Genomic DNA, 24,488 nt, shown 5'->3' with positions numbered 1-24,488 from the left:
AGCTGCAGCCTATAGGGGTCTATTACACACTCCACTTGGCCTCGGCGTTTCTGTGGATGTCTCTATCACGGAAATGAGGAAACGAGAGAGAGCGAGATTTCAGAGGGTCTCCCCATTTGCATGGCTCAACGTTGATACCCAGCCAGCCATGAAATTGTGTTCCCGGAGAGGCGAACCCACCCAGCCGCCACGCACAGAGCAGCATCCGACCGGAGCGAGAGGGAGCGCGGCCCCCGGCCCTCCCCGGGGTCTATGGCTAACTGGCTGTGGGAGTGACAGCAGGAGAGGAAAGGCCAACAGCCGGCACACACTCCACAAAGGGAGGAGAGACCTAGGATGCTCGTACGTATTGATCTGTTACGCACATATAACGGAAAGGGGACAGTCAGGATTCCTAAACTCTTTAGAGAGTGGGTGGGCCCCACTTCTCGCTGGAAAGAAACTCCAGGGGGACTCATTCCCAGTGCAAACTCTGGCTCCATCCAGAGAACACTGGCTGTGTTCAATCACTTGCCAAAGGCTGCCGGTTTTCAAGACAAGTATGTTTCCCAGCAGACCTGGCACAGTCCTTGGGAGTTGCTGCTGAACGCATTCCTTGTCCACAGAGCCCAGTAGAATCAGCCATTCTCTCCCGGCAGGTGTCAGCCCCAGCCTGTCCCCATCTTAGGAACAGCCCGATTATGACACCTCCTCCAAGAAATCCTGCCCGAGCCCTCCAGGCCACATCCTGTTGTGTGGCGGGCAGGTCAAAGGCTTGGGAGCACGCAAGGCCTGAATTTGAACCTGTGCTTCACTGGTTTCTGGCTGTGTGGCCTTGGACAAGTAGCCTGGCTTTGAAAGCATCACCTGTCAAAGGAGTTATCAGAGCAACGGGGAAGAATCTGGATTCACAAAGGAAAGAATTAGTTGTTTTTTTCACATCCATCATTGCAAGTTCCTGTTCCATCCCAGTAGGGAGACTTCACCTTCGCAGATGAGAGTCCTGCCGTTCCCTTAGGGTGCTAGCTGGTTTCAGGGGGATTTGTATGGTGCTCGGGTGTTGAGGGGACTTCCAAGAAAGGGGTGCTCACCTCTCCGGTCCTAAGTTCCTGATGGAGCTTCAGGACTGGCCGCTTTCTCAGAGTCTCCTGGCCTTACTCAGAGGCACAGAAGTATCTGCACTGCTCCTCACGCTCTCTGTGTAAGACCATCTGTTCATCCATCCAGGTGCCCAGACCAGCATCCCCTCCCAACATCACACACCCCTGCTGGCACTTAGTCCCGGTGACAGCCTCAGGTGCCCTCCCCCTGCATCTCTGTTGTCTAATCTCCCACACACACCCCTGCCTGGGGAATCAGTCCCTTGTCTGGGGGAATCCAAAGTTTCTTCCTCTATGTTTCCCCAAATGTTGATCCAGACCCAGATCCTCCCCACCCTCTTAAGAGTTCTGGCTTCTGGAAACAAAACTGGGGAAGAGCCTCAGCTTTAAGCCCCACCTGCTCTCCTCCCTGTCACAGCTCTCCCTGTGGCAGCGCAGAAGCCAGAGAGGGAGGGAACAGGGAGGGGTTAAAGGAATAGAGGCTAAGATCTCAGACATACTCTCTTACCACTTAAGGATTAAATAAAATAGCATATGAAGGAACTCACCATGTTTTAGGACCTCATCAATGATGGCTATTATGTTTCCCCCCTGTGGTCTGATGGCCACATTATCTACATCTTTTTTTTTTTTAATTAATTATGCTCAGCCTTGAGCCATCTATTGTATTGGCGATTTGCTCTTTTATATTCTCCCAGTTTCTACACTTTATTCTCCCAACTCAATGTAAGCTCCTGGAGAACATGGTCTTACAATTCACCGAATCTAACAAGGGTAGGCATACAGCAAACGCTTTTAAATGTGTGCAGATCTAGCTTCAGGAGTTTAACATCATGTTCCCAAAGATTTGGCGAAGGTCCTTTGTGTTAGAAAATCAGGTTGGGTTGTTTTGTTTTTGTTTTGTTTTTTCTTAAGATAATTCATGAGCATGTTTCTATCTAAATATTAACAGAGGAGCCATGTGGTATCTGCAGACACTCTGGGCTAGATAGTAAAAAGAAAGAGATTTTCCATGTATCCATTATATTTTAAAGTCCTGCATCACAACAACCCCTGAGTGCAAATATATTTCAAATTTTATGCTGGCCTCCTATTGCAAAATGCTAATTGAATTGATTTCCTGGAGCTGCATCGCTGATAAATAGAGTACATCACAGATCTGGGATTTCTGAGTCAAAAATAGAGAACGTGGATGCTTTGCTGAGGGGAAAGAATGCGCAGGAAAATGTCTTCACATTCAAAAGAGTTGCAGAGTTTGGTCTGAAGGAGGGAGCTGCTGAATGGGCTCTCTGAGCCTCATGGGACCGGGCTGGCCAGTGCCGCCAGGAGGCCTCACTGATGGATATAGTCACACTGTGGGGCGCATACATCACCACTTCTTACTAGCGGCTTTGGGTCACCTGTTTCTCCTCTCTAAGCCGGAATTTGCTTACCTGTAACTACAGAATAGCACCAACCTCGCAAGTGTCTGATGAGTCAATAATGGAATGTGCCCAAACCGGTTTGGCTCAATGGATAGAGCAGTTGGCTTGGGGACTGAAAGGTCCTGGGTTCGATTCCGGTCAAGGGCATGTACCTTAGTTGCGGGCACATCCCCAGTAGGAGGTGTGCAAGAGGCAGCTGATCGATGACTCTCTCTCATCAATGTTTCTTACTTTCTCTCTCCCTTCCTCTCTGTACAAAATCAATAAAATATATTTTTTAAAAAATAATGGAATGTATGTTGAGGACGCCACAGATGTTAGAAACACAGTCCACACCCAGTTGGGAGCTGACCATCTGGATGTCCTGGTAGATGCAGCTTTGCCATTCGTACCAGGCTCAAACCCTCCTTTTTACAAGTCAACGGAAGTGCCCTTGTGCTGAGGTCTTTGAGGGGCATATTATCCATGGGGGCTTTGAGGGCCTTGAACAGAAGGCCCCAAATTGGCTACCTCAAGCCATGGCTACCACAGGTCATTCCTCAAAGCCAGATCTGTTGAGCGTCCCCTGTGGACTGAGCTCTGCAGTAGAGCCTTCTCCTTCCACTGCCGAAGTAAAGATGCTCTGATTGGACAGTGACAGAGAATGGGTCAGAATGGCTCCAACCATAGGGGTGGACGATGGACTTACTCAGGGGAAGTCCCTGCACACCGCCCAGCGCACAGCAGACTTTTAGCCAATGGTAGCTTCCTCCTCCCTCCTATTCTGTCTTCTCAGACTGTGAGTCTCTGAAAGTAACTATTTTAAGATTCCAGGCTTTCTAAACAGGTGCAGCTGGGAGTGTCACGGTGTCGGCGGCATATTGCATCCTCTTGTTGTGAACCAGGCCACCGAGCCCCCCGCCTGGAAGGAAAGGATCGGGTGTAAGGTAAGGTGACCAGACGTCCCGCTTTTGGTGGGACAGTCCTGATTTTCAGCAATTTGTCCCGCAGCGTTTTTTAAAGAAAAGAAAAGTCCCGATTTTTCAAAAAATCGGGACTTTTATTTAAAATGCCGCGAGACAAATTGTTAAAAATCAGGACCTCTGGTCACCTTAGTGTAAGGGGCACAGTCTTTGTCCTTGGCTCCAGAGCCAGGCAGCGCCTTGAGGTTGTGTCTCCTTCCCATCCCCACAGAAACAACAGTGGCTGCCGCTTTCTCTTCCAGGAGGAGAAGTCACCAAACCGCGGTTCGCCCAGTTCTTCCACGGCAGCCTGGCCAGTCTCACCATCCGCCCTGGCAAGATGGAGAGTCAGAAGGTGATCTCCTGCCTGCAGGCCTGCAAGGAAGGGCTGGATATCAATTCCCTGGAAAGCCTCGGCCAAGGAATAAAGGTAAGGAAGGAGCCAGCGCTGCTCCCAGACAGATGTATGAGCAGGAGGCTGCCCAGGTCAGCTGCACTCTGAGAAATGGAGTCCTCTCCTGCCCAGTGGCACAGAGACAGGAAGTTTTAATAATTTTAAGGTTGCCTTCTCGCCAGGAAAAGGTGCTGCCCCTGGGGGCAGGTTGGTGACTGTGACTCCAAATGGACACCTCCTGAATGTCCTAGAGAAAGCCCTGTGGGCGGATAGTCAGGCACACGGTCAGTGTCCACCTGAGGGAGTCGGTATGTTTCCCCTGTTCTTTGGTTGGTTGGTTATTCCCCTAAAGGAGCCGAAGCAGTTTGCAGGAAGGTATTTTTCAAAGTAAAAAGCTTGGACCATGCATGGTGCACATGAGAAAGGAAGGGCAGAGCCGGTGGGCTAGAATTAGAAAGCAGATGTGGCGGTGGCTGGGTCTTTTATTGTTGAGTTGAAGCATAGATTGAGCCCCGAGCAATCTCTGGCCATCGAAGGGAATGCAAACGGACTCTGGGTTTTGATCATGTATGCAAAACACAAACATTTGAGTAATCCAAGAGAATCAAAGCTGCATTCTGAGCAAAGCTCCTTCTGAAGGGAGGGGAGCGGGTGTAGGGGAGAGGAGGGGAGGAAAGCGGGAGGGAAGGGAGGGCAGGATGTGGCCTACTCTGCCTCAGCAAGCATCTGCCTGACGGGCAGGCCTGGTTCTGGCCTCACCTGGATGGCAGGAGCCCCTGCCTGCATGAAGGCTCTCGGGACCTGAGCAAAGAGCAGGATAACATCCCGGTAGCCCTCACTCCCTCACCCGGCCCTCCAGCCCCTGTGGAGCCCCGCTGCCCTCCAGCCCTGGGCTTGCTTCTCCGGCTGGGAGCAGCCCAGCAGCGGAGAGCCCTCCGACTGGAGCCGCGTGGGGCTTGTGCAGCTCTGATGGAGGCTCTGGAAGGGCTAGTGAGCTGAGCACACCGTGCTTTTGTCTGAGTCAAGGTCGAGTCAGCAAACATTCCACGGACGCCCGTGTATTCGGTCTCGGCTGGGTAAAGGGGCACAGAAAGGAATGTGCCCAGCTTTTTGTCTTCAGGAAACCCAGTCCTCCTCCTGAGCTCCAGAACCTGGGGAATGGCAGTCAGGGGAGGCTCCTTGGAGGAGGCGGAGACTGTGCAATGGAAAGCAGAGCAGGGCTTCTTCAGGAAGATGGCTATTCCACAGGGAGTCATTATATTTCACCTGCTCATTGGTTGGTTGGTTGTTTACTCCACTGCAGGGACTGAAGCAGCATGCAGGGAGAAGTTTTTAAAAAGAAAAAGTTCTGGAATGGGTAGGAACCAACCAGGAAAAAGGTAGGGGGTAGAGGAATGGGAGAGGGCAGGGTGGTCACTCTAGCCAGAGCCGAGAACCCGCTGGTTGCAGAGGGCTGAGGAAGCCGCAGTGCACCCTGGGACTCTGGGGCCAGTGTTTAAGGGACCAAATTGCAGGACTGAGGTAGACAGTGTGACCAGAGAGGTAGACAGAGGCCCCCAGAGGCCACGTCAGGGAGCCTCGTTCACTGTGTTTAGGTGTTTACTTTTTCTCTGTCAGCCTCAGGCAGCCATGGAGCACTCCAGGCAAAAGAGCGTGGTCTGGGCCCTTGTGGGGTTTAGGATGCTCACCTGGAGCCTGAGTCAGAGCAGGGAGATGGTAGAACATACACAGGGTGAGGCAAGAATAGCTTTCCGGAACCTTGTTTAACATGCATTAAACACACACACATACACTCACACACACGCTTCAATAGCTAATCGCCACCATGAAAGGGAACTCAGAAGACTAACTCCTAGCGGAAAGGTTGTGTTTTATGGCAACGGGTCCAGGCAAGCCCCTCACGGCACGTCACACACACCCACCCTCCCATGCAGAGCCTGGGGTTTGATCCTGGACCTGCCTTTTGTGGTCTGTGCTATGTCCTCGGTGTGTTGTCAGACCAGTGAAGCAGAAATCCCTCTACCAATCCTCCCCTCTTTGTCACATTCTGGGTTTGCTCCTGGCCCCTAAGTGGGTCTCATCTTTCCCAGGTCATCCCGTGGGGGAGGCTGGTCTGATTTTTCAGGGTTCCATCTGCTCACGGCCAGTCAGTGCGGAGGATCCTTTTACATCCTTAGGGCCCTGCTCGCCAGCACGGGGGCCTGGGTGAGAAATGAATGGCAGGCACACTACTGACAGTGTGCCCACTGGGGCCCTCTTGCGTTCGTTATCCCAGCTCCTCACAGCAAGTTAAATGGGCTGACCCCATTTCAGCAATAAGGAGATGGGGGCTCAGGGACTTGTCCCAACTCGGATTAGAAAGCATTCTTAAAATTATTAAACCTTCCTGCCTGCCTCCACTTATCCCTCATTTTGTTGCTGAATAGTGGCTATTATTTTCTTTCCTGGCCCCCTGCCTCCTCTCTGGCTGTGAAAGAAGTGGCGTCCTCCTGGGATTGAGGAAGCTTCCTGTCAGCTCACAGGGCCAGTCAGTTTCTTTCTTTCTTTCACTGACTTTCCCCAGACCAGGCACATTTCTGAGTCTCTCTCCCACATGTCTGGAGTCATTACAGTGGTTGGGTGGCTGCTGTCTTGCAGCCACACAAAACCTGGTGAGATAGCACCTTCCTGAAGGAAGCCGGCTCTGATCTCCTGCACCACCCCTGTGGCTGTCACCTGCTCAGTGCGGGAGAGAGGGCAGAGCAGGGACTTTGGAACAAACCATCCGGGGCTCAGATCACAGTGCGACGTTTACTAGCTGGTGGCCTGGGGCAGGGCGCTCCTATCCTGTAAGCCTCACTTCCCTCATGCAAAATGGACTTAGTCTTTTGCAGAGATGTTGTAAGAATTGAATTTTACACACACACACACACATATACACACACACACACACATATATATATATATATATATATGTATGTATTTTAGATATAGCAAAGGTGTAGCTATACACACAGATATAGACAAATATAATTATAGCTATAGAAATAGATATAATTACATATATATTTATAGCTATTGAAATAGATGTAGAAATAGATATAGATATTATAAGTTGATATATAGAGACATATTTAAATAGATACTGATATAGATAATATAGATACAGCTGATATAGATGTAGACATAGATATAGGTATATAGATTAGATATAGATATATAGGTATATATAGATAGATGCAGATATAGATACAAAGGCATAGGCATAGATATAGGTACATAGATCTCTCCTAGCAAACCTAAAATCTCAACAAGAACAAAAATCAGTTTCCTTCTCCAGCTGGGCTGGGCTTGCAGGTCTTTTGGAAAGTAAGCCTGGGTGACAGCTGTCACAGAGGCAACTCCGCTGGCCCAGCCCAGAGAGCTGGCAGGTGTCCGAGGGAATCATGGCAAGGTGCCTAGACTGCCATGGCCGGCCTATCCTAGAGAACAGGTCAGAGCTTTGGGCAGGAATGTCACCCCGCTCCAGCCTGGTAATGGCTGGTGACACCGGCCAATCCTCAGAGCTGACCCCTCTGCAAGGACCCCCGTCCAGCAGCTTCTTGGCTTAAAGAAAGGAAACACTGGCTACCACACAGCTTCCCTGTGACAATGCCAGTACCACCCTATGTCACACACAGCTAGAGGCCAACCTCCGCCATGCCACAGGGCTGTGAACATTGCAGTTCAAAAAACAAAACGAAGCAAACACCTATTTGATAGATGACATTATTGATCTTACAAGAACTATGTCGAAGGCTGTGGTAGTTCTTGGAATGCTCTGGCAACCAGATGAGAGTGTTATCTGGAGGTCCAGCACATTCCCTGACCTGCCCTCTCTGAAGAGGTTGCAGTAGGAAAGTGCCCTCTGCTGGCTTCCCAGGGCACTGCTGGTCCATCCTGGGGAAGAACTGCATTGCCTGTTCAGCCCTGATGCGAGGCTCAGAGATCAGCCTTGTCTGCAGAGTCATCCCCTGGCTTCATGCTTGTCATGTGCTCGGCCCATGTGCTGTCATAAGGAAAGTCAGTAGATCCTATCCTCCAGGGGCTCCCAGTCTGCCGGGGGCAGCAGGCAGAGAGACAGACAGCAGCTCTACTATCCTATAGCAGGGATGTGATGGGGCAGAAAAAACCTCTGGGAACAGAAGTATCTTCAGAAGAATGACCTTGAATCTGCTCAAATCTGAACCTGGTGATTGGTGAGCACTCAGAACTCCTGTACCGTGACTCATCAGTGCGTGGCAGCCAGTGAATCATCCCGGCAGGAGAGAAGCCGGCCGGAGGCTGACTGCAGCGTCACCTGCTCTAGGCCGGGGGACTTTGTGTCCAGCGCAGGGAGAGCTGCTCGTGACCAGACGTCACAGCTCAGAGAGACCCTGCTCAGGGCCTTCAGGACAGGAGGGCCCTGGAGCGTGGGGAAAGGCGAGCAGCAAAGGCAGGGAATCAGCACAGGCAAAGTCTCTGTGCAAGCATCATTACAATGTTAAGAATGATGACAAAAACTACCATACATTGATACTTTATATGCATTATCACAGTTAAGCCCCAGTCAGGCAGATTCTAATATCCTATTTTAAATGAAGAAATGAAGTCCAGAAGGGAGATGTGTGCTCCAAAGTTGTACTCCGTCTGTAGTTTGTACCAGAACTGGGTGATGGCCATCCACACAGCCCATCATCTCCCAGGATTACCACAGCCTTGGGGACGTTAGAGTCACGCCAGTTCCTCCAATGGGCTAAGGGACTGAAGTAGCAAATGACTCCAACATCTCTATGGCTTCATGCCTAAAAGTTTATTTTTCTCACACTAAGTCAGGGGGAGGGGTAGAGGGGTATTCTGCCTAGAATGCCACCGGCCACCAGAACAGAGAAAGAAAAAGGCTGGCGTGTCCTGCGGGGCGTTTTTCCCAGAGCTGCTGCTTCACTTTCTCTCACATCTCATTGGCCAGATGCAGTCACGTGGCCTTGCCTTCCAGTGGCAAAGGGGAGCTGGGAAGTGCAGGATGCCCTGGAAGGAAAGAACAGGATTTGATGAGCACCAATGATGACTCCCAGAGAGGCTTGACTAAAAAGACATGTGACAGCAGAAAGAAAGTCCCTCGGGGGAGTAACAAGAGGTGACACGGAGTGAAATGTATGGTGGATGAGCTTACAGGGCACGAGAACGAGGTTCTGGGCTTCAGGGATAAGACTCGCTGAGCTCATGGTCACCGCACTGGGATCATGATGCCACCACGTCATGCGCATTCTCGGAGCCTCCTGGGGACCTAGATGGGGGAAGACGAGGAAGCCTCAGGAGGGATCCATGAAACATTCGCCTGAAAGGTGAAGGAGACAGAGGTGAGGCTGTCAGTTGGCCAGGGGCCACAAGCAAGGGACATATATGGGTCAGTGTCACCATGAGACATCCAACTTCCATCATGTCCAAGCCCAGAACAAGGAACTTTTATAAAGACATACAAGTCCTGTCAGAGAAAAGCTCAAATAGATAGATTTTTCCTTAGGCCCATGAAAACATACTCAGTCTCCTTCATGGTAAGAGGAATGCAAATTTAAACTACACTGAGATGGTATATATATCACCTACCAGATTGGCAAAAGTCCCCGACAGCGTACTCTGTGAGAGGGAGTGTCTATTGCTCTGATCCCTAGCCATGGGAGATTTGGCAACATTTGTCAAAATTTAAATGCATATACTCTTTGATCTAGCAATTTCATTTGTAGGGAATAACTCTACAGATATTTTACACATTTATAAAATTTTATGTGTACAAGGCTATTCATTGTTAGAGAGAAATTAAAAACAAACCAACTGTCATATTAGGAGAATGGTTAAAAACTAATTTATTGAAATTAAAAAATACTATACTGCCGTATAAAAGAATAAGGATGTTTACAGAAAGAGTTCCAAGATGTAAGCTATCTCAATAGATGAAAAAAAGCAAAGGTACGTAAAGATGTTATCCTTAAGAAAAGAGACTAATGGAAATCAATGTTCATAGATTATATATTCATAAGAATAAATTGTTGGGATCGGCTAAGCAATGCTGCAGTGATAAATGACTCACAATTTTTCAGTGGCTTATCTAACAATCTTTTTATTGTTCACATTGCATGTCCATTATGGATGGGCTGTGGCTCTGATTCATAGCAGCCTCCCTGTGAGACCCAGGCTAACGGACCAGACCCTAAGGGAACTGTGCGGGTTTCGTGGCAGAGGGAAAATGACACAGTGAACCAGGAACTGGCTATTAAATCTCCCACGTGGGTGTCAACCAAACAATGCTCTGCCTACATTTTGGTGGCCAAGCAAGTCACATGACCCCTACTGAATGCAACAGGACAAATAATATACTCGTATATCCAGCAGGGAAGGGTGCCATGAGTCACATGATCACAGGACAGGCAGGGATAAGCCTCGCACCAGAAAGGGGGCAGCTCATTATGAACAAGAATGGAACTGGTCGCTAAGAAATTAGTATAACCGTGATTACCTATGGGATGAGCTTGGAGAAGGTGATGGATGGGAGACAGAAATTAGATGGACACTGTCACTTAGCACATCCGTCCATTTGAACCAGGCGGTTATATTATCTATTCAAAAAATAACTGTTGCCAGGTAGGTACATAAAAGCATATCCATGTCCCTCTTTCCTGTCACATGAGCATTGGAAACATAACCTGAACCCACAGATATGACCCTGACATCTCACTAATAGCAGTTCCTAACAATTCTTGCTCAGAATTGTCAAGATCACTAACTCAGACCAGTAGGAAAGCCCACCAGAGGGTCGCAGGAGCGGCTGGCGGGCTAAAACAGCTGTCTGTGCACACAGCCACTGCCCGGGGCATCCACAGCGCCTGCGCTGGCCTCCGTGGCCATTTCATGGAGAGGGAGGGTCTCCGTGGGACTGGGTGCATTGGCGGTCCTCCTCTCCTGTCTTCCAGTATCACTTCAACCCCTCACAGTCCGTCCTGGTGATGGAAGGCGACGACATCGGGAACATCAACCGAGCCCTGCAGAAGGTCTCCTACATCAACTCCCGGCAGTTCCCAACTGCGGGCGTGCGGCACCTCAAAGTCTCGTCCAAAGTCCAGTGAGTGGAGGCCAGTGGCCTGGGCCCGGCTGGGGCAGTGGGGTGGTCCCCCTGCAGAACAGGACTCGCCCCTCTCCGCCGTTCCCAGCTTCTCTGCTACCCCTCTGAGGATGCCCTGGTAGATCTCTAGTCTCCTGTTCTTAAAATACTCTGTTTTGCCAACTGATATGCCTGGAAGGCACTGTGTTTCTGTTAGTCCTCAGGGGCTGGGTGTGAAGTGGTGTCATTTAAGGGTACAGCGCGTGGTAAGTAGTAGGAACCTTACCAATGTACGTTAATTAAATTAAGAAGCCCAGCCCTGAAGCGCTCCTAAATGGCATGAGTGTGCCAGAGGAAGAGCAGGCACGCTCTTGTCCCCAGGGAGCAGACAAGATGATTTGAGGAGATGAGACCGTTACTGACACCTGTGGATAACTCCCTTACTCACCTGTCAATCACTTGGTAGCCACAGCAGCCGCCACAGACGGCTAGAAGGGGGACCCCAGGAAAATTCCTGGGAGGAGAAGGGTGTTTCCTGATACCTGGAGCCAGGAGAAGGACCCGGAAACACAGGAGCGAGGGTGGGAAGTGGGGCTTGCTGATTGCCCGTGGATGGGGTCTGGGAGAGGTGCCAGGATCAAGCCACAGACAGCAATTATGTTCATAGTCCCATCTAAGGACGGGCTCCCCCATCCTCTCTAAGGCCCTCCCTGGAGGCCTGGGGTGGGGACCAGGCACCTCCAAGTCAGCTTCACTTTACCGTGAAGAGGGACAGACTGGCCAGACTCCAGCTCTGGGACCAGGTTTCCTTAAACTGCCAAGAGGAGGGGTGTCCTCTATGAACTAGTGCCATGGTCAGCAAACTCTTTAGTCAATGGAGCCAAATATCAACAGAACAGCGATTGAAATTTCTTTTCAGAGCCAATTTTTTTAAACTTAAACTTCTTCTAACGCCACTTCTTCAAAATAGACTCACCCAGGCCGTGGTATTTTGGGAAAGAGCCACGCTCACGGGGCCAAAGAGCTGCATGTGGCTCTCGACCACAGAACTAGGGGGTTGGTGCAGCCAAGGCCCAAGGAAAACTGGGAACAGGACCCCAGCACCATTCCCACACCTCACCCACCCAGAGAAGAGGATAGGGGAGCTCAGCATGGCCTCCACCCAGCTTCCCCTTTCCTCGGGAACTTTCCCAGGGGAGGCAGATGGTGGCTGCCACAGCTGGAGCCCACTGTTCCCAGCGCACCCATCTGGGCTCTCCACTGCAGCCTCAGGCTTGGCCGAGATACCCGGCAGAAGTGCCAATGGCACGCACACCTGACAGGGTCTCATGAGGGCCTCAAGTCTGTCAACAATGACTGAGCTCCCGCCATGATGCGGGCTCTGGGTCCCCTTCCCACTACAAGTTGTCACATTTAATCCTTCCTGTTATAAGGAATTAATGTTCTATAGATGACCAACAGTGATTTAGTCTCATCATTCCCAATCTATAGATGCAGAAGCTGAGGTCCCAGGGGTTGAGCACTGTGCTCAGAGTCACCCAGCCCGGGAGGGGCAGCCAGGCCAGGGACCCTTGTCTGTCTAATTTCCGAGGCTTTGCTCCTGTCACCACCCCATTCAGCTCCCGGGTGTTCTGTGTGTATCAGGGGAAACACACGTGGTTACGGTAGCGCTCGGCTGGCACACCTGGAAGAACAGGTGCACGTGTGTGACCTGTTCTCACAGTGATCACAGACGGGCGGTGGCTGGAGAGGCTAGCCCTGTGGTCTCAGTAAGATGGCTGTAACCAGCCAGTCAGACAACCATTTGCTTACCAAACCCTAATGCACAAAACAAGCGATTGCCATCTAATTAGCGTGGCCATTGATTACTTTGTTAGAGGATAATTAGAGGTTTCATGGTTACTTGTTGCCCGGATAGAAAATTCCCATTTCTCCCAGGAGCCGATCTCATTAAGTCCCTAGATTGCTAGTTGTTGTGACAATAATGCATCTTTGAGCTTAAATGTCTGCTGCCATCCTGGCGCCTTGCGGGCCATCAGGATGTCTTGTCGGGGTGCAGGGAGGAAGGGCTGTCTGCATCCCTGCCCGCGGATGCATGATGGGTGGTCCCGCCGTGTGCTTCCCAGGTGCTTTGGGGAGGACGTGTGCATCAGCATCCCGGACGTGGACGCCTACGTGATGGTGCTGCAGGCCATGGAGCCCCAGATCACCCTCCGCGGCACGGACCGCCTCTGGAGACCGGCCGCCCAGTTCGAAAGCGCCCGCGGCGTGGCCCTCTTCCCCGACATCAAGATCGTGAGCACCTTCGCCAAAGCCGAGGCCCCAGGTGACTTGACGCCCACAGGTACCGGGGCATCCTGGGTGGCGGGTAGCGGGCCTTGAGCCCTCACAGCCACATCAGGTCTCACTTCGGGACAACAGGCTCGGACCCCGTAGCAAAGCAGTGACAATAGCAAAAAACACAGATAAATGACAGAAGGGGAGTGAGTGGCCCAGCGAATCACCTACCCCCACATACGTGCTGTGCTGTGGGAGGGCAGGCATTTGTGCTAAATGGTAAGTGACAAAAAAAAAAAGATGCAAATTACAGAGAATCTGTGCATTGACCGGCCTCAGCCACAGGAAGGAGAACGCACACAGGAAAACGCCCAGAGGGAAACGCGCCGTAAACTGACAGTGATGTCCTAGGAGAAGCCTGGGGGCCAAGGGGCTCTGCTCCCCTTCCGTTTTCGGCAGCTGCAGAGTGTTCTGTAGTGAGAGCGATTATTTTGATGATGAGAGGAAAAATGAAAGGAGCACAAGGAAAAACATACAACCGCATCCTAATGTATACAAGTCAGAGACTTGTCTGTCAGTGTTACTCTGGGCTCTCAGGAAGCTTCCCAGTTAGTTGCTCTTTCCAGTGATTTCGTTACTGGAAGGGCTGTTCAGTGAAAGTAGGTAATCGGAGTTATCTGTCAGGGAGAAACACTTAGTTGTACGAAAGCTACAGGATATGCTGCTGACTTGAGGGAGATGGAGGGAGGCAGGAAGAAGAAAGAAGAGGGAAGGAAAGAGGGAGGAAAATCTGGGGTTCAGATCTACAGGAAACACCCCTTTGAGAACTGTCCTTTGTTGCCCCCTCCCTCTGCAAAGGCGGCTGCTACTGATGTGCAGTGCGGGGGCCGGAGTCCCCAGGGGCTGCTCCGGCAGTAATCCCAATTACTGCGGCTTTAAGCCACCCTGGTCCCTAGCCAGTGGGGCCCTGGGGGTGGATGGCGGTTCACCAAGCAGCCCTTCTTAGCTCACAAAACAGATGGAGTTTTACTGCCTGTTGGGCAGGGCAGCTTCCTTGTTACACTGCAAGGTGCATTAGGTCTAGCCACCTTCCCTCTTCCCCTCATTTGTGCCTAAAATCAGACAGAAAAGGGGCCTCTGACCTCAGTGGTCCCAGGCCATAACTGAGAGCAATGGAATTTGCTAGGCCTGACAGCAACACACAGGCAAGGCAGGGAAAAGCAATTGCCTGGGTCCTTATCTTACCTTCTGTTTATGAGAGATACATGCAGAGCACAAGGCCAATATCAGTACTTTCAAAAATATACTCCTATTGTTAGAATAATCATTACCATGGTGCCTTAAACAAGCAGGCTAATGGCATTTGCCACTAGGCCTGAAAGACCCATTCTAGCACCTACTGCCCCCACTGACTCCCTCTGTCCTGTTTCAGTTCAAGGAGGCGTGTCCCTTGCATGGCCCCCTTCTCTCACACACACATTTCCGTGTCAGTTCATATGTTTGCTTTTTTCTGCCCTCTGCCTGGAAGGTTCCTCTCGCACCATCTTTGTTATGGCTGGCAAACATCTCGACCTCCCACGCCCCTTCCAGAAGGCCTCCTTCTTCTCCACCCCGACCCCAGCCTGGGCCGGTCTCCTGCTCTGTACTCCCAACCATCAGGCCTGCCCTACAGCGCAGCGGTCGCCAGCCGAAGGTCCGTGGACCACTGGTGGCCCGTGAGGTCTGAAAGGTTGGCAACCGCTGGTGTCAGGAAGCCTCTAGCACACAACGTTTGCTGTGTGTTTACTAAATGCCCCCCAGGAGCTCCGTGAGGGCTGGGCCATGGCTGATTCTGCTCTGAGTCCCTGAGCCCACGCAGTCCCTTCAGCACAGTGGGAATCAATGAAAGTGCAGATGGGACATACTACCCACATGCAAGCACAAGGGAACAGTGAGAAAATGTCCCCTATCCAGGGTGAGCCATCAATCAGCCACATGGGGAGGTGGAGCAAGGACGCCCTGACCCAGTGGTCGGCAAACCGCGGCTCCAGACCCACATGCGGCTCTTTGGCCCCTTGAGTGTGGCTCTTCCACAAAATACCACGTGCGGGCGTGCACGTACAGTGCGATTGAAGCTTCGTGGCCCATGCGCAGTTTTCAGACTGGGCGAGTCTATTTTGAAGAAGTGGCATTAGAACACTCAAGGGGCCAAAGAGCCGCATGTGGCTCGCGAGCCGTGGTTTGCCGACCACTGCCCTAACCCAACCTGATGGGAAGCTGGCAGAAAAAGCCCGGAAACCACGAGAAGACCATTTGAAATAGAGATACACACGCACCATTGCTAATGATAGACCTTGTCTTAAATGTGTATTTTGTTTTTGTTTTCAATATATTTTTATTCATTGCAGAGAGGAAGGGAGAGGGAGCAAGAGCTAGAAAAGTCAGTGATGAGAGAGAATCATTTATTGGCTGCCTCCTGCACTTCCCACACGTGGGATCGAGCCCACAACCTGGATAACCTGGATATGTGCCCTGACCGGGAATCGAACCATAACCTCCTGGTTCACAGGTCAGTGCTCCACCACTGAGCCACACTAGCCTGGCCTAAGTGTATATATGAATGTGCTTTTACAGTTTGCCAGTGATACGTGAAGCCAGGGAGATTGGCAAGCATTTAAAAATTAAGCATCGGAAAGTGCTTATAACAACAGCTATCTAGGGAGAGGGAAAGATATTTTTGATATTACAAAAAATAATGTATAATTATTTAACATAATTCTCTCATCTTCAGTGAGTCCTTTTTAATTTCTATTTTTATGAATGTTTTATACTGCACAAAGTAGATTAGTCTTCATAAATAAGTAACTACTTATTTCAGTGATCTCAGTTCACACATTCCCACGCACAAGCTGTAAGATCAAAAAACATTTGGAGGCTACTGGCCCAGAGGTGAAGAGTTGACAAACTATGGAGTCAGAAAGTCGTGGTTTCTGTCCAGCTCCTCTCCTGCTATCTGTGTGATCCTAAATAATCCACTCTTCCCCCCTCCGACCTTTCATTTCCCGTCAGTAACATGGGATAATAACGGCACCCCCTCCAGTGTCTGTTAGGGTTTCATTTGCATAGTGCCTGGTGTGTAGCAATCACTCCATACATACCAATCCCTTTCGTGTTAAGGTGAGGTTTTAGTGAGTACTGCCAGCCTGCCCAGCATTCAAATGCTCATTCATACCCTTGGGAAGTTTAAGGCCCAAAATAATCAATCAGGACCAATTTACCTAAGTATTTAACTACAGTAACAATTTCGCTCCATTCGAGCCATGTGTAGCAATACTGCCGCCTGCCAGGGCCTGGGCTGGATACTGAGGGCTCATCATAAAACGTGCTTCTGCCCCAGAGTCTCCCGGGAACAACACATACACATCACAGGGGGTGCACGGAGAAAGCTACAGAAGCAGAGTGGGGAGGGGTACTTAACTCTGGCCTCAAATGAGAGCTATTGCTTATTGAGCACCTACTATGTGCCAGACACTGTTTGAACCCTCCCAAGACCCTTGCCCTCTTTACCGGTGAGGAAATTGAGGGGCAGGTGTTTCTCCAACACCGCACAGCTTCTCAGTAGCAGCACTGGTACTCAAATCCACATCTTGGCTACCGTATTCATGTCAACACACAAACTCCTGCTGCCCAACCTTGGGAGCTGCTGGACTCCCAGCCGAGCAGCGGAGGTGGTGCCTAGGGCTCCACAGCCTCTTCCCCTCACCCAGCCCTCACCTGGGGTGCAGTCACCGAGGAGGGAGATGATACCCAGGCTTCCTTCATTGCCCGAGTGGTCCTCATGCCTGTGTTTCCCTTGTATTGGTCTCCCCGCAGCCCCCAAGTCAGCAGTCTTGGAAGAAATGCTTCACAACTTAGATTTCTGTGACATTTTGGTGCTGGGAGGGGACCTGGACCCAAGACAGGAGTGCTTGGAGCTGAACCACAGCGAGCTCCACCAGCGCCACCTCGACGCCACCAACTCCACTGCAGGCTACTCCATCTACGGTAAGCCACACTCGGCCCGCATCCTGGCAGTCTCCTCCTGGAGTGGCCTCGCCCAGAGAGGCACTTCATCCCCTATGATTGTGTCAGGTGGGGGCCCTTGACCTCAGATCATGGGCTTCCGGCCCTTCTTTTGTGAGCCACTCCAGCATCTTGAGAACCTGGACCACATCCTGTAGAAATAGATATTATAGCAACATTTGGCAAGTTGCGGCCACACATGGTGGACAGAGCCCACTGTCTGTGGAAATCCCCTGGGTCCGTTTCATTAGCTCCTTAGAACGTTTGCTTCAGTACATTCTCTGCTCCTAAGCATCTCAAGCTCTCAGCCTGGCCACATTCAGGAGACCCACCAGCCCCAGCAGCTGCAGCCTGTCTCCCCACCTCCTCCTCGGCCTGGCTGAGACAGGTGTGGTCTCTTGGCAGGTGTGGGCTCCATGAGCCGCTACGAGCAGGTGCTGCGGCACATCCGCTACCGCAATTGGCGTCCTGCTTCACTCGAGTCCCGGCGTTTCAGGATCAAATGCTCAGAACTCAACGGCCGCTACACCAGCAACGAGTTCAACCTGGAGGTGAGTACGCCCTGCGGACGTCAGGGAGGCCCAGGCTCATCCATTCTTTCCCTCGTGTATTTGGAGGGCCCACCTGCCTCTGGTCAACACCCCCTCTCTCTGCTCACCCAGGTCAGCCTCCTCCACGAGGTCAGAGTCTCAGACAACGAGCACGTCAACCACCTCATCGTGCAGCCTCCTTTCCTCCAGTCCGTCCAGCACCCCGAGGCCCGGACGAGCGTCCAGCGCAGTTCAGGTATGTTGCCTGGCAGGAGGGACCTCAGGACAACAGGTAACTCAAGACCATCCACTAAAAGGGCATTTAGGGTGCAGCAGGCATGGGCGCCCAGAACAGATTGGGGGACCTGATAATGGGGAAGCTGTGGGCCCTGGCTCTGAGGTACTCACACAGCTTCCCAAGGGAACTAACTGGCCAGGTAAACAAGTTACAGACAATATGTAATAACAGAGGTTAGTGCAAAGAGCTGGAGTAACATTTTGCAAGTCCTTTTATTTTTATATTTTTTCATCCTTATTGTTGAGCGTGTTACAGATGTTCCCCCTTTTCTCCTCATTGTCCCCCCTTCACCCAGTTTTTGCCCTACCCCATCTACTGTCTGTGGCCATGGGTATGCTCTCACTCCCCCTCCCTCTGAGATTTGTCTGTTCCATGCCTCTGACTCTATATTTTATTCACCAGTTTATTTTGTTCATTTATTTTTAGATTCAATTGTTAATAGCCATGTATTTGTTGCTATTTTATTGTTCATATATATTTTTTTTTTTTAGCTCTTTTTAAAGAATACCCTTCAGCATGTCATGTAATACTGGTTTGGTGGTGATGAACTCTGTTAGCTTTTTCTTGTTTATGAAGCTCTTTATCTGACCCTCAATTCTAAATGAGAGCTTTGCTGGGTAATCTTGGTTGTAGGTCCTTGCTACTCATCACTTTGAATATTTCTTGCCACTCCGTTCTGCCCTTGTGTAGAGGTGTCCTGTAAGGCTCAGCCTCCCCCGTCACCTCAGCTGGGCACTCTAGGTGCACCCCTGTGTGGGCTGTGTGCACAGTCTTGTGGTTAAGCCTTGATTGCTGTGGCATCGCTGGGAGGAGTTGACCTCCAGGCTAATTGGCTGTGAGGACCAGCTGCGACTACAGTAGGAGAGCTGCTATGCAGGAAACGCCCCTATGGAGCAGGACTTGCTTCAGTGGGGCTTTGGTGCTCACTGAGTCTGCCTCTTGAGCGTGTTGCTTATGGGTGTGTAGGATTGTAATCTGCTATGGTCTGAAGCTGTCCACTGGTTCTAGGGCCTCCAAAGTGGTGCAAATTCAGCCACTGCTTGGGGACCAACCAGCAAAAGCTACAGAGGGATTTTCAGGCAACTGCTATTTGCATTGGGCTTGGAGGTGCCCAGGCGAGGCCAGCTGTGAAGGCAGGCTGGCTAGCACTAGTACCAAGTCTTGATTGATAGATTTGGGGCACACTGTCACCAGCTGAAGCTTTTTGAGAGATTTTAGCAAAGTCTGAAGCCAGGGCAGGCCATTCTTATGGAAAAGCTGCTGCAAACACCTTGGGTGGGGCTGCATATTGGATGGAGCGGAGTTCCCGAGAATTCCCAGTGTGGACCAGGCTGATGGAGACTCAGATATGGCTGACAGCTCTGGGACCAGGGAGGTCCCAGCACAGGAACAAAAGTCCCTACGAGCACTCCAGTCTGGGACAAAGCCACCCCGAGTTCCTTCCTCGGTGCCATACTATCCAGTTCCTCCTCCTATGTATCTGAGTACCCCAGAGCCGCCCAATGCTAGAGCTCAGAGGGCATGAGTCCAAGTGCATTCCTGCGCCGGCCTTTAAAAGGAACAGCTGGGTCTCCAGCAGCCTGTGTGTCCCTGAGCCCCAATCCCCACTGGTGTTTACAGCCCATAGGTTTGAGGACTTCCCTTCCCAGCTCTGAGACCCTGGGCTGGAGGGGTCTGGTGTGGTGCTGGGACCCCTTGCTCCTCACAGGTGACCTCCACAGAGAATATCTCCCTCCCAGCACACATGGGTATTGGACCAGCCCATTCCTCACCTCCGCCCCTCCTACCAGTCTCAGCGTGCTTTCTTCTTTACTTCTCTAGTTGTAGTATTTCCATTCAGCCAGCTTTCAGAGGGTTCTGAATGACTGTTCTGTATTTTAGTTGTAATTTTGATGTGTGGGAGGTGGCAAGTACAGCATTTACCTATGCCAACATCTTGGTTCTGCAAGTCCTTTTAGGTTAAGGTGACCAGATCGTCTAGGTGACCCCGTCGTTGGCGGGACAGTCCTGATTTCTAACAATTTTTCCTGCATCCCACGGCGTTCTAAAAAAAAAGTCCCAATTTTTTGAAAGATTGGAAACATTGGAAAGATTCTTTCCAAAAATCGGGACTTTTTAAAAATGCTGTGGGACGCGGGAAAAATTGTTAGAAATCAGAACTGTCCGGCCAACACCTGGACGATCTGGTCACCTTATTTTAGATCCAACTCAAAGCCACATCCTATATGAGGCTTTCCTTTTACCCCTTACATAGGCACACGTATATACACGTGTACCACACTGCAAAATCTCCTACCTGTACTCTGTCCCAGTGCTTGCCATATTGTATTACTGCTGTCTGTTGGGCACTGTGTTGTTCCTGCTAAAAACTCCATAGTACCTGGCTCTCAGAGCTGTCCTATAATTTGAGGGGGAAAAGCGAGATAGAAAAGAACCTGCATGTATTGACTGCCTACTATGTGCCTATGTGGAAGTGCACATATATCATTTTGTTTGCTCCTCACAACTCCCCCTGGGATAGGAATTAAGTTTATCACATGGATGACGAATGTGAAGCCCAGACTGAGGTAGGTGCTAACCCAGAGTTCTAGAGCTGGAAAGGGGTAGAGCAGATTTTTAGCCTAAGCATGGGTGTCTCACTCAGGCTCCATGGTGACCTAGACTGAGCTAGTCCTCCATGTCACGCGGATTCCTTCCTCATTCCAGTGGTCCCGAGCATTGCCACGGTGATCATCATCATCTCCGTGTGCATGCTAGTGTTCGTGGTAGCCATGGGCGTGTACCGGGTCCGGATCACCCACCAGCACTTCGCCCAGGAGACCGAGGCTGCCAAGGAGGCCGAGATGGATTGGGACGACTCTGCGCTCACTATCACAGTCAACCCCATGGAGGTGACCCTCACCCCAGGGCGGGAGCTTCACTGGGATGCTTTCCCTCCACCCTGTCTTTCTTGTGCCAGAAGACCTGCCCTGTCTAACCCAGCCACAGAGGTCCCATCCTTCCACTGAGCATATCCATCCCTCTCAACCTGAATGGACCATCTTTTCCCATCAGCTGCATTCACTGGTTAAAAAACGTGTTAACTGTTCTCACCCAGCAAGCAGAACCAGACATCTCTTAAGGCGAGCAGCCACGTGGCGTCTATCGGTTGCCACTCCCGTTAGATTTAGCTGGGAGCTAACACTTAGGGACTCAGTATTGAATTTTTTGATTAATTAACAGTGCAAATTAAATGGCTTGGCTCCATGCTGCCTGCAGAGCTCATTTAAAAGCTCGGAATAGGTTAAAACAGAACTACAACATTAATAGCTGCCATTTATTGAGCCCCCCATTATGCCAGACACTGCACAGCGTGCTCTCTATGCGCACCTCATTTCCATCTTCCAGCCACCTGAGAAGCCGGAGCCATCGCCCTCCCATGCCGAGGCGCAGACCCACTCAGAGGGAAGTGCCCGCACTCCCATAGCCAACCATGGCAGTGCCATCTTCAGACTCCAGGTTGCCTGATTCTAACGTTCAGATCTTGCCAGCCAACCAGCAGACCCCAGGACCATCCATGAATGTCCAAAGCCCCTGCTCCAAGAAGCATGCCACACATATGAGTATCAAGGGAAGCCATGGCATCTTGCCTGTCAGTCTGCCCGTGGGTATTGAGTGGAGGTAGAGCCCAGAGGAATAAAGCGGGGAGCCACTGAGACATGAAAAGGTTATCCCAGCCTCATCCTCAATGACCCCTCCACTGGCCTTACGCTCTGATTTTGAAGCCTCCCAGTCGATGTGGCTCAGCACATGCAGTGAGCCACCATTGTGGAGACCTGGGAAGAGCTGAGCACCAGGCCAGCTCGTCCCTTCCCAGTGCTAACCTGGTGTTGCCAGCAGTCAGTGTAGCCTGAGCAACCAGAGCCAAAGGGACTGGAGGTTCGGGGAAGACTTCTTGGAGGAGGATGGGTAGGATTGGGGGGAGGCAATGGTAGAAGTGAAGACACTCCCGAGTTGGGATGTGGCCAAGGAGGGGCACATGTTTATACTTTTACGGCCGGTTCATCAAAGCATAAATCCAGAAAGATTTGGCCAGAATTACAAAAACCGGGGGCAGCAGAGATGGGACTAGGGACTAGAAAAAAAGTGGGGCAGAGTCAGAGGGTGGGGGGCAGACAAGAAAATTGAGGACCGTGGACTTTGCTCCTCCCGGGGGGAATGCTTTTGAAGGGCAGCACACCCGAGTCCTGGCTCAGATGACCTCCTGCTCCAGGAGACATGACATTCCTACCTGGGAAAGGGGACAAGCTGAGCCGTCCTCCTCTCACTGAGAAGCAGACACTGAGGACTTGGCCAGCTCATGTCAACAGGTCCCAGTAATGCCAGAAAGCAGACATGGGCCTGACAGGTCACAAAGTGACGTGTGCAACTGGCTTACAAGTCCAGCATCTAAAACACGTCTCACCTTGCCTTCATGGCTCAGAATTTGCTGCTCTTTCTTGCCTGTGTCCTCGGCCCTCTGCTCTACCTTTCACCAGAGGACCTGGCAGGCCAGCATTAAGGGGCCCTCCATGTGGCCCCTCTGCAGCCCCTGACCAGCATTTCCTTTCTCTTCCTACTCCCAGAAACACGAAGCACCGGGGCACAGGGAGGAAGAGACGGAAGAGGAGGAGGAAGCAGAAGACGACATCAGCTCCAGCAGCAGCGACTCAGACGCCAGCGACGAGGAGGAGGTGGAGGGAGGAGTGGGCAGGGGCAGACACGGGCAGAGCGAAGCCAGGCAAGCCCAACTGGAGTGGGACGACTCCACCCTCCCATACTAATGCCCCTCCTGTGCTCACTCACTGTCCCTTTTGTAAGCCACACCCAATGTATGTGAGTCTATCACTGTCGCCTCCTATTTCAATGACACTCTGGGCAGGCCTTCCCCAGCCTCCTGGAACCCGCCCTTCATGTGGGCTCTCCCGTACCCGAGCCCTGGGCTGGTTCCAGGAAGTCCAGCCTCTTCCTCAGTGGGGACTCCGGGGTGGACTGTGCTGCCACACCCACTGCTCCTGCCCCTCCAGGTCCTGCCCGCCAATCTGCAGAGTTCTGCCTTTGATCATCTCTGCAGTCTTCTCCTTGAGCTCCGTGTCCCCAAGACCCTGGGGTTCCAACTCACTGTGTGCACCAAACTCAGTTGTTTCTCCACACAGCGGGTTCTCCTTACCTGACTCTCCAGATGGTGTCCCTCAGGCAGGGTGGCTGGACTTCACACACCCAAGTGCTTGCCCTCAGCACTTGGAAGAAGTCCTTGCTGAGGCGGGAACTAAGTTCACAGGGAGAGGCTCCACACTCATGCATACTCACACTCTCCCCAGTTGGCAGAGCCTTTCCCTTTGACCTGAGACCATCCAAGCGTAAGGTGAGAAGTCCAAAACATGGGCCACCGCAGGGCCTGGGGCCAGTCAATACTGATACCCACACGGCCTCCTTGCTGGGGGCTCCCACCCCATAAAACCGCACAGGCACTGCCCCAGGCGACGGCTGTGAAAAGCCTGCAGCCAGGGATCAGAAGGAAGGGCTGATGGGGCATCACCATTGGGCTTCACGGTGGACACAGATCTGGGAGACAGGGCAGCCCCAGGTGGACAAGGCTCTCTCCACCTAGTCTTAGGATCCTCATCCCTTATGTCACACTGGTTTACCTCTTAGGAAAACACATTCCTGTTGGATATATTAGAACAAGCGTGAACCGCCTCAAGTCTAAAGCAAAAGTTTGAAAACTTAACTGCTAGGAATTAGAAACATTTGCAAGAACAGCTGCTTCATTTTCTTTCCATATAAAAAGGAGCAGTGCTTTGGGTGGAGGGCAAATATATCTGAAAACTTCATTTATTTCTTCTTTTTTTAAATAAGGAAATCTCTTCCATCTCCTTCCTAACATGGACACCTCATGGGGAGAACCGTTGCTATAGTAACTGGTGTGGGATCTTTTGTGGCCAAGAGAATAGCAGGCAAGAATTAGGGCCATTAGAGGACGTCCATGAGGCTCGGACCTCCTGGGCTTTGTCTTCGCATGCGTGATCTGTCCCTGTCCTCCCAGGCTCCTCCAGCCCACTCCATACTGGCTTGTTACAGGCGCCGAGCTGGTCCCTCATCACAGTGGCATTCAGATTCAAAAGTTCAGAATCTGTTCATTCTAATCCCAGCCCATCTTACCCCCCTTTCCCCCCCATTGAAACAGAGCTCCTGAAGCTTATGTCAGTTGTCCTCTCACCTGACCTGCACCCGGCAGGGACCCACAGTAAGCCTTTGCAACCCCCGATTCCAGAAAACATCCTTTATGCAGCCTTTTCCATCGCCTACAGTGCTTTCTGCATCTGTTCCTTCCTCTGAGCCTCGCAATAATTCTGTGGCCTCTGCTGTCAGGCACATTTCCATTGTGAGTAA

General features: G+C 51.3%; 1 protein-coding gene across 3 annotated transcripts in view; it reads left to right on the top strand.

The window, feature by feature from the left end:
• Positions 1 to 23,925, top strand: part of CLSTN2 (calsyntenin 2) — a 507,781-nt gene extending 483,856 nt beyond the window's left edge. Inside the window, exons 10-18 of one of the 3 annotated variants that reach the window (XR_006741125.1) lie at positions 3,708 to 3,874; positions 10,804 to 10,952; positions 13,058 to 13,275; positions 17,061 to 17,231; positions 17,655 to 17,800; positions 17,912 to 18,035; positions 20,784 to 20,968; positions 22,682 to 23,648; positions 23,683 to 23,925. Coding sequence is in view for 2 of the 3 variants with exons in the window: in XM_036431288.2 (XP_036287181.1) it covers positions 3,708 to 3,874; positions 10,804 to 10,952; positions 13,058 to 13,275; positions 17,061 to 17,231; positions 17,655 to 17,800; positions 17,912 to 18,035; positions 20,784 to 20,968; positions 22,682 to 22,879 (1,358 nt within the window). In the remaining variant the exon portion in view is untranslated. Of the gene's footprint in view, positions 1 to 3,707; positions 3,875 to 10,803; positions 10,953 to 13,057; positions 13,276 to 17,060; positions 17,232 to 17,654; positions 17,801 to 17,911; positions 18,036 to 20,783; positions 20,969 to 22,681 lie in introns of all 3 variants that reach the window. The other 2 variants (XM_036431289.2, XM_036431288.2) reach the window with 2 other exon arrangements.
• The last annotated feature ends 563 nt before the right edge of the window (positions 23,926 to 24,488 follow it).

This window comes from Pipistrellus kuhlii, unplaced genomic scaffold, assembly GCF_014108245.1.
Source record: "Pipistrellus kuhlii isolate mPipKuh1 unplaced genomic scaffold, mPipKuh1.p scaffold_m20_p_11, whole genome shotgun sequence".
Taxonomy (NCBI): domain Eukaryota; kingdom Metazoa; phylum Chordata; class Mammalia; order Chiroptera; family Vespertilionidae; genus Pipistrellus; species Pipistrellus kuhlii.
This window is presented reverse-complemented; position numbering and strand designations above follow the sequence as displayed.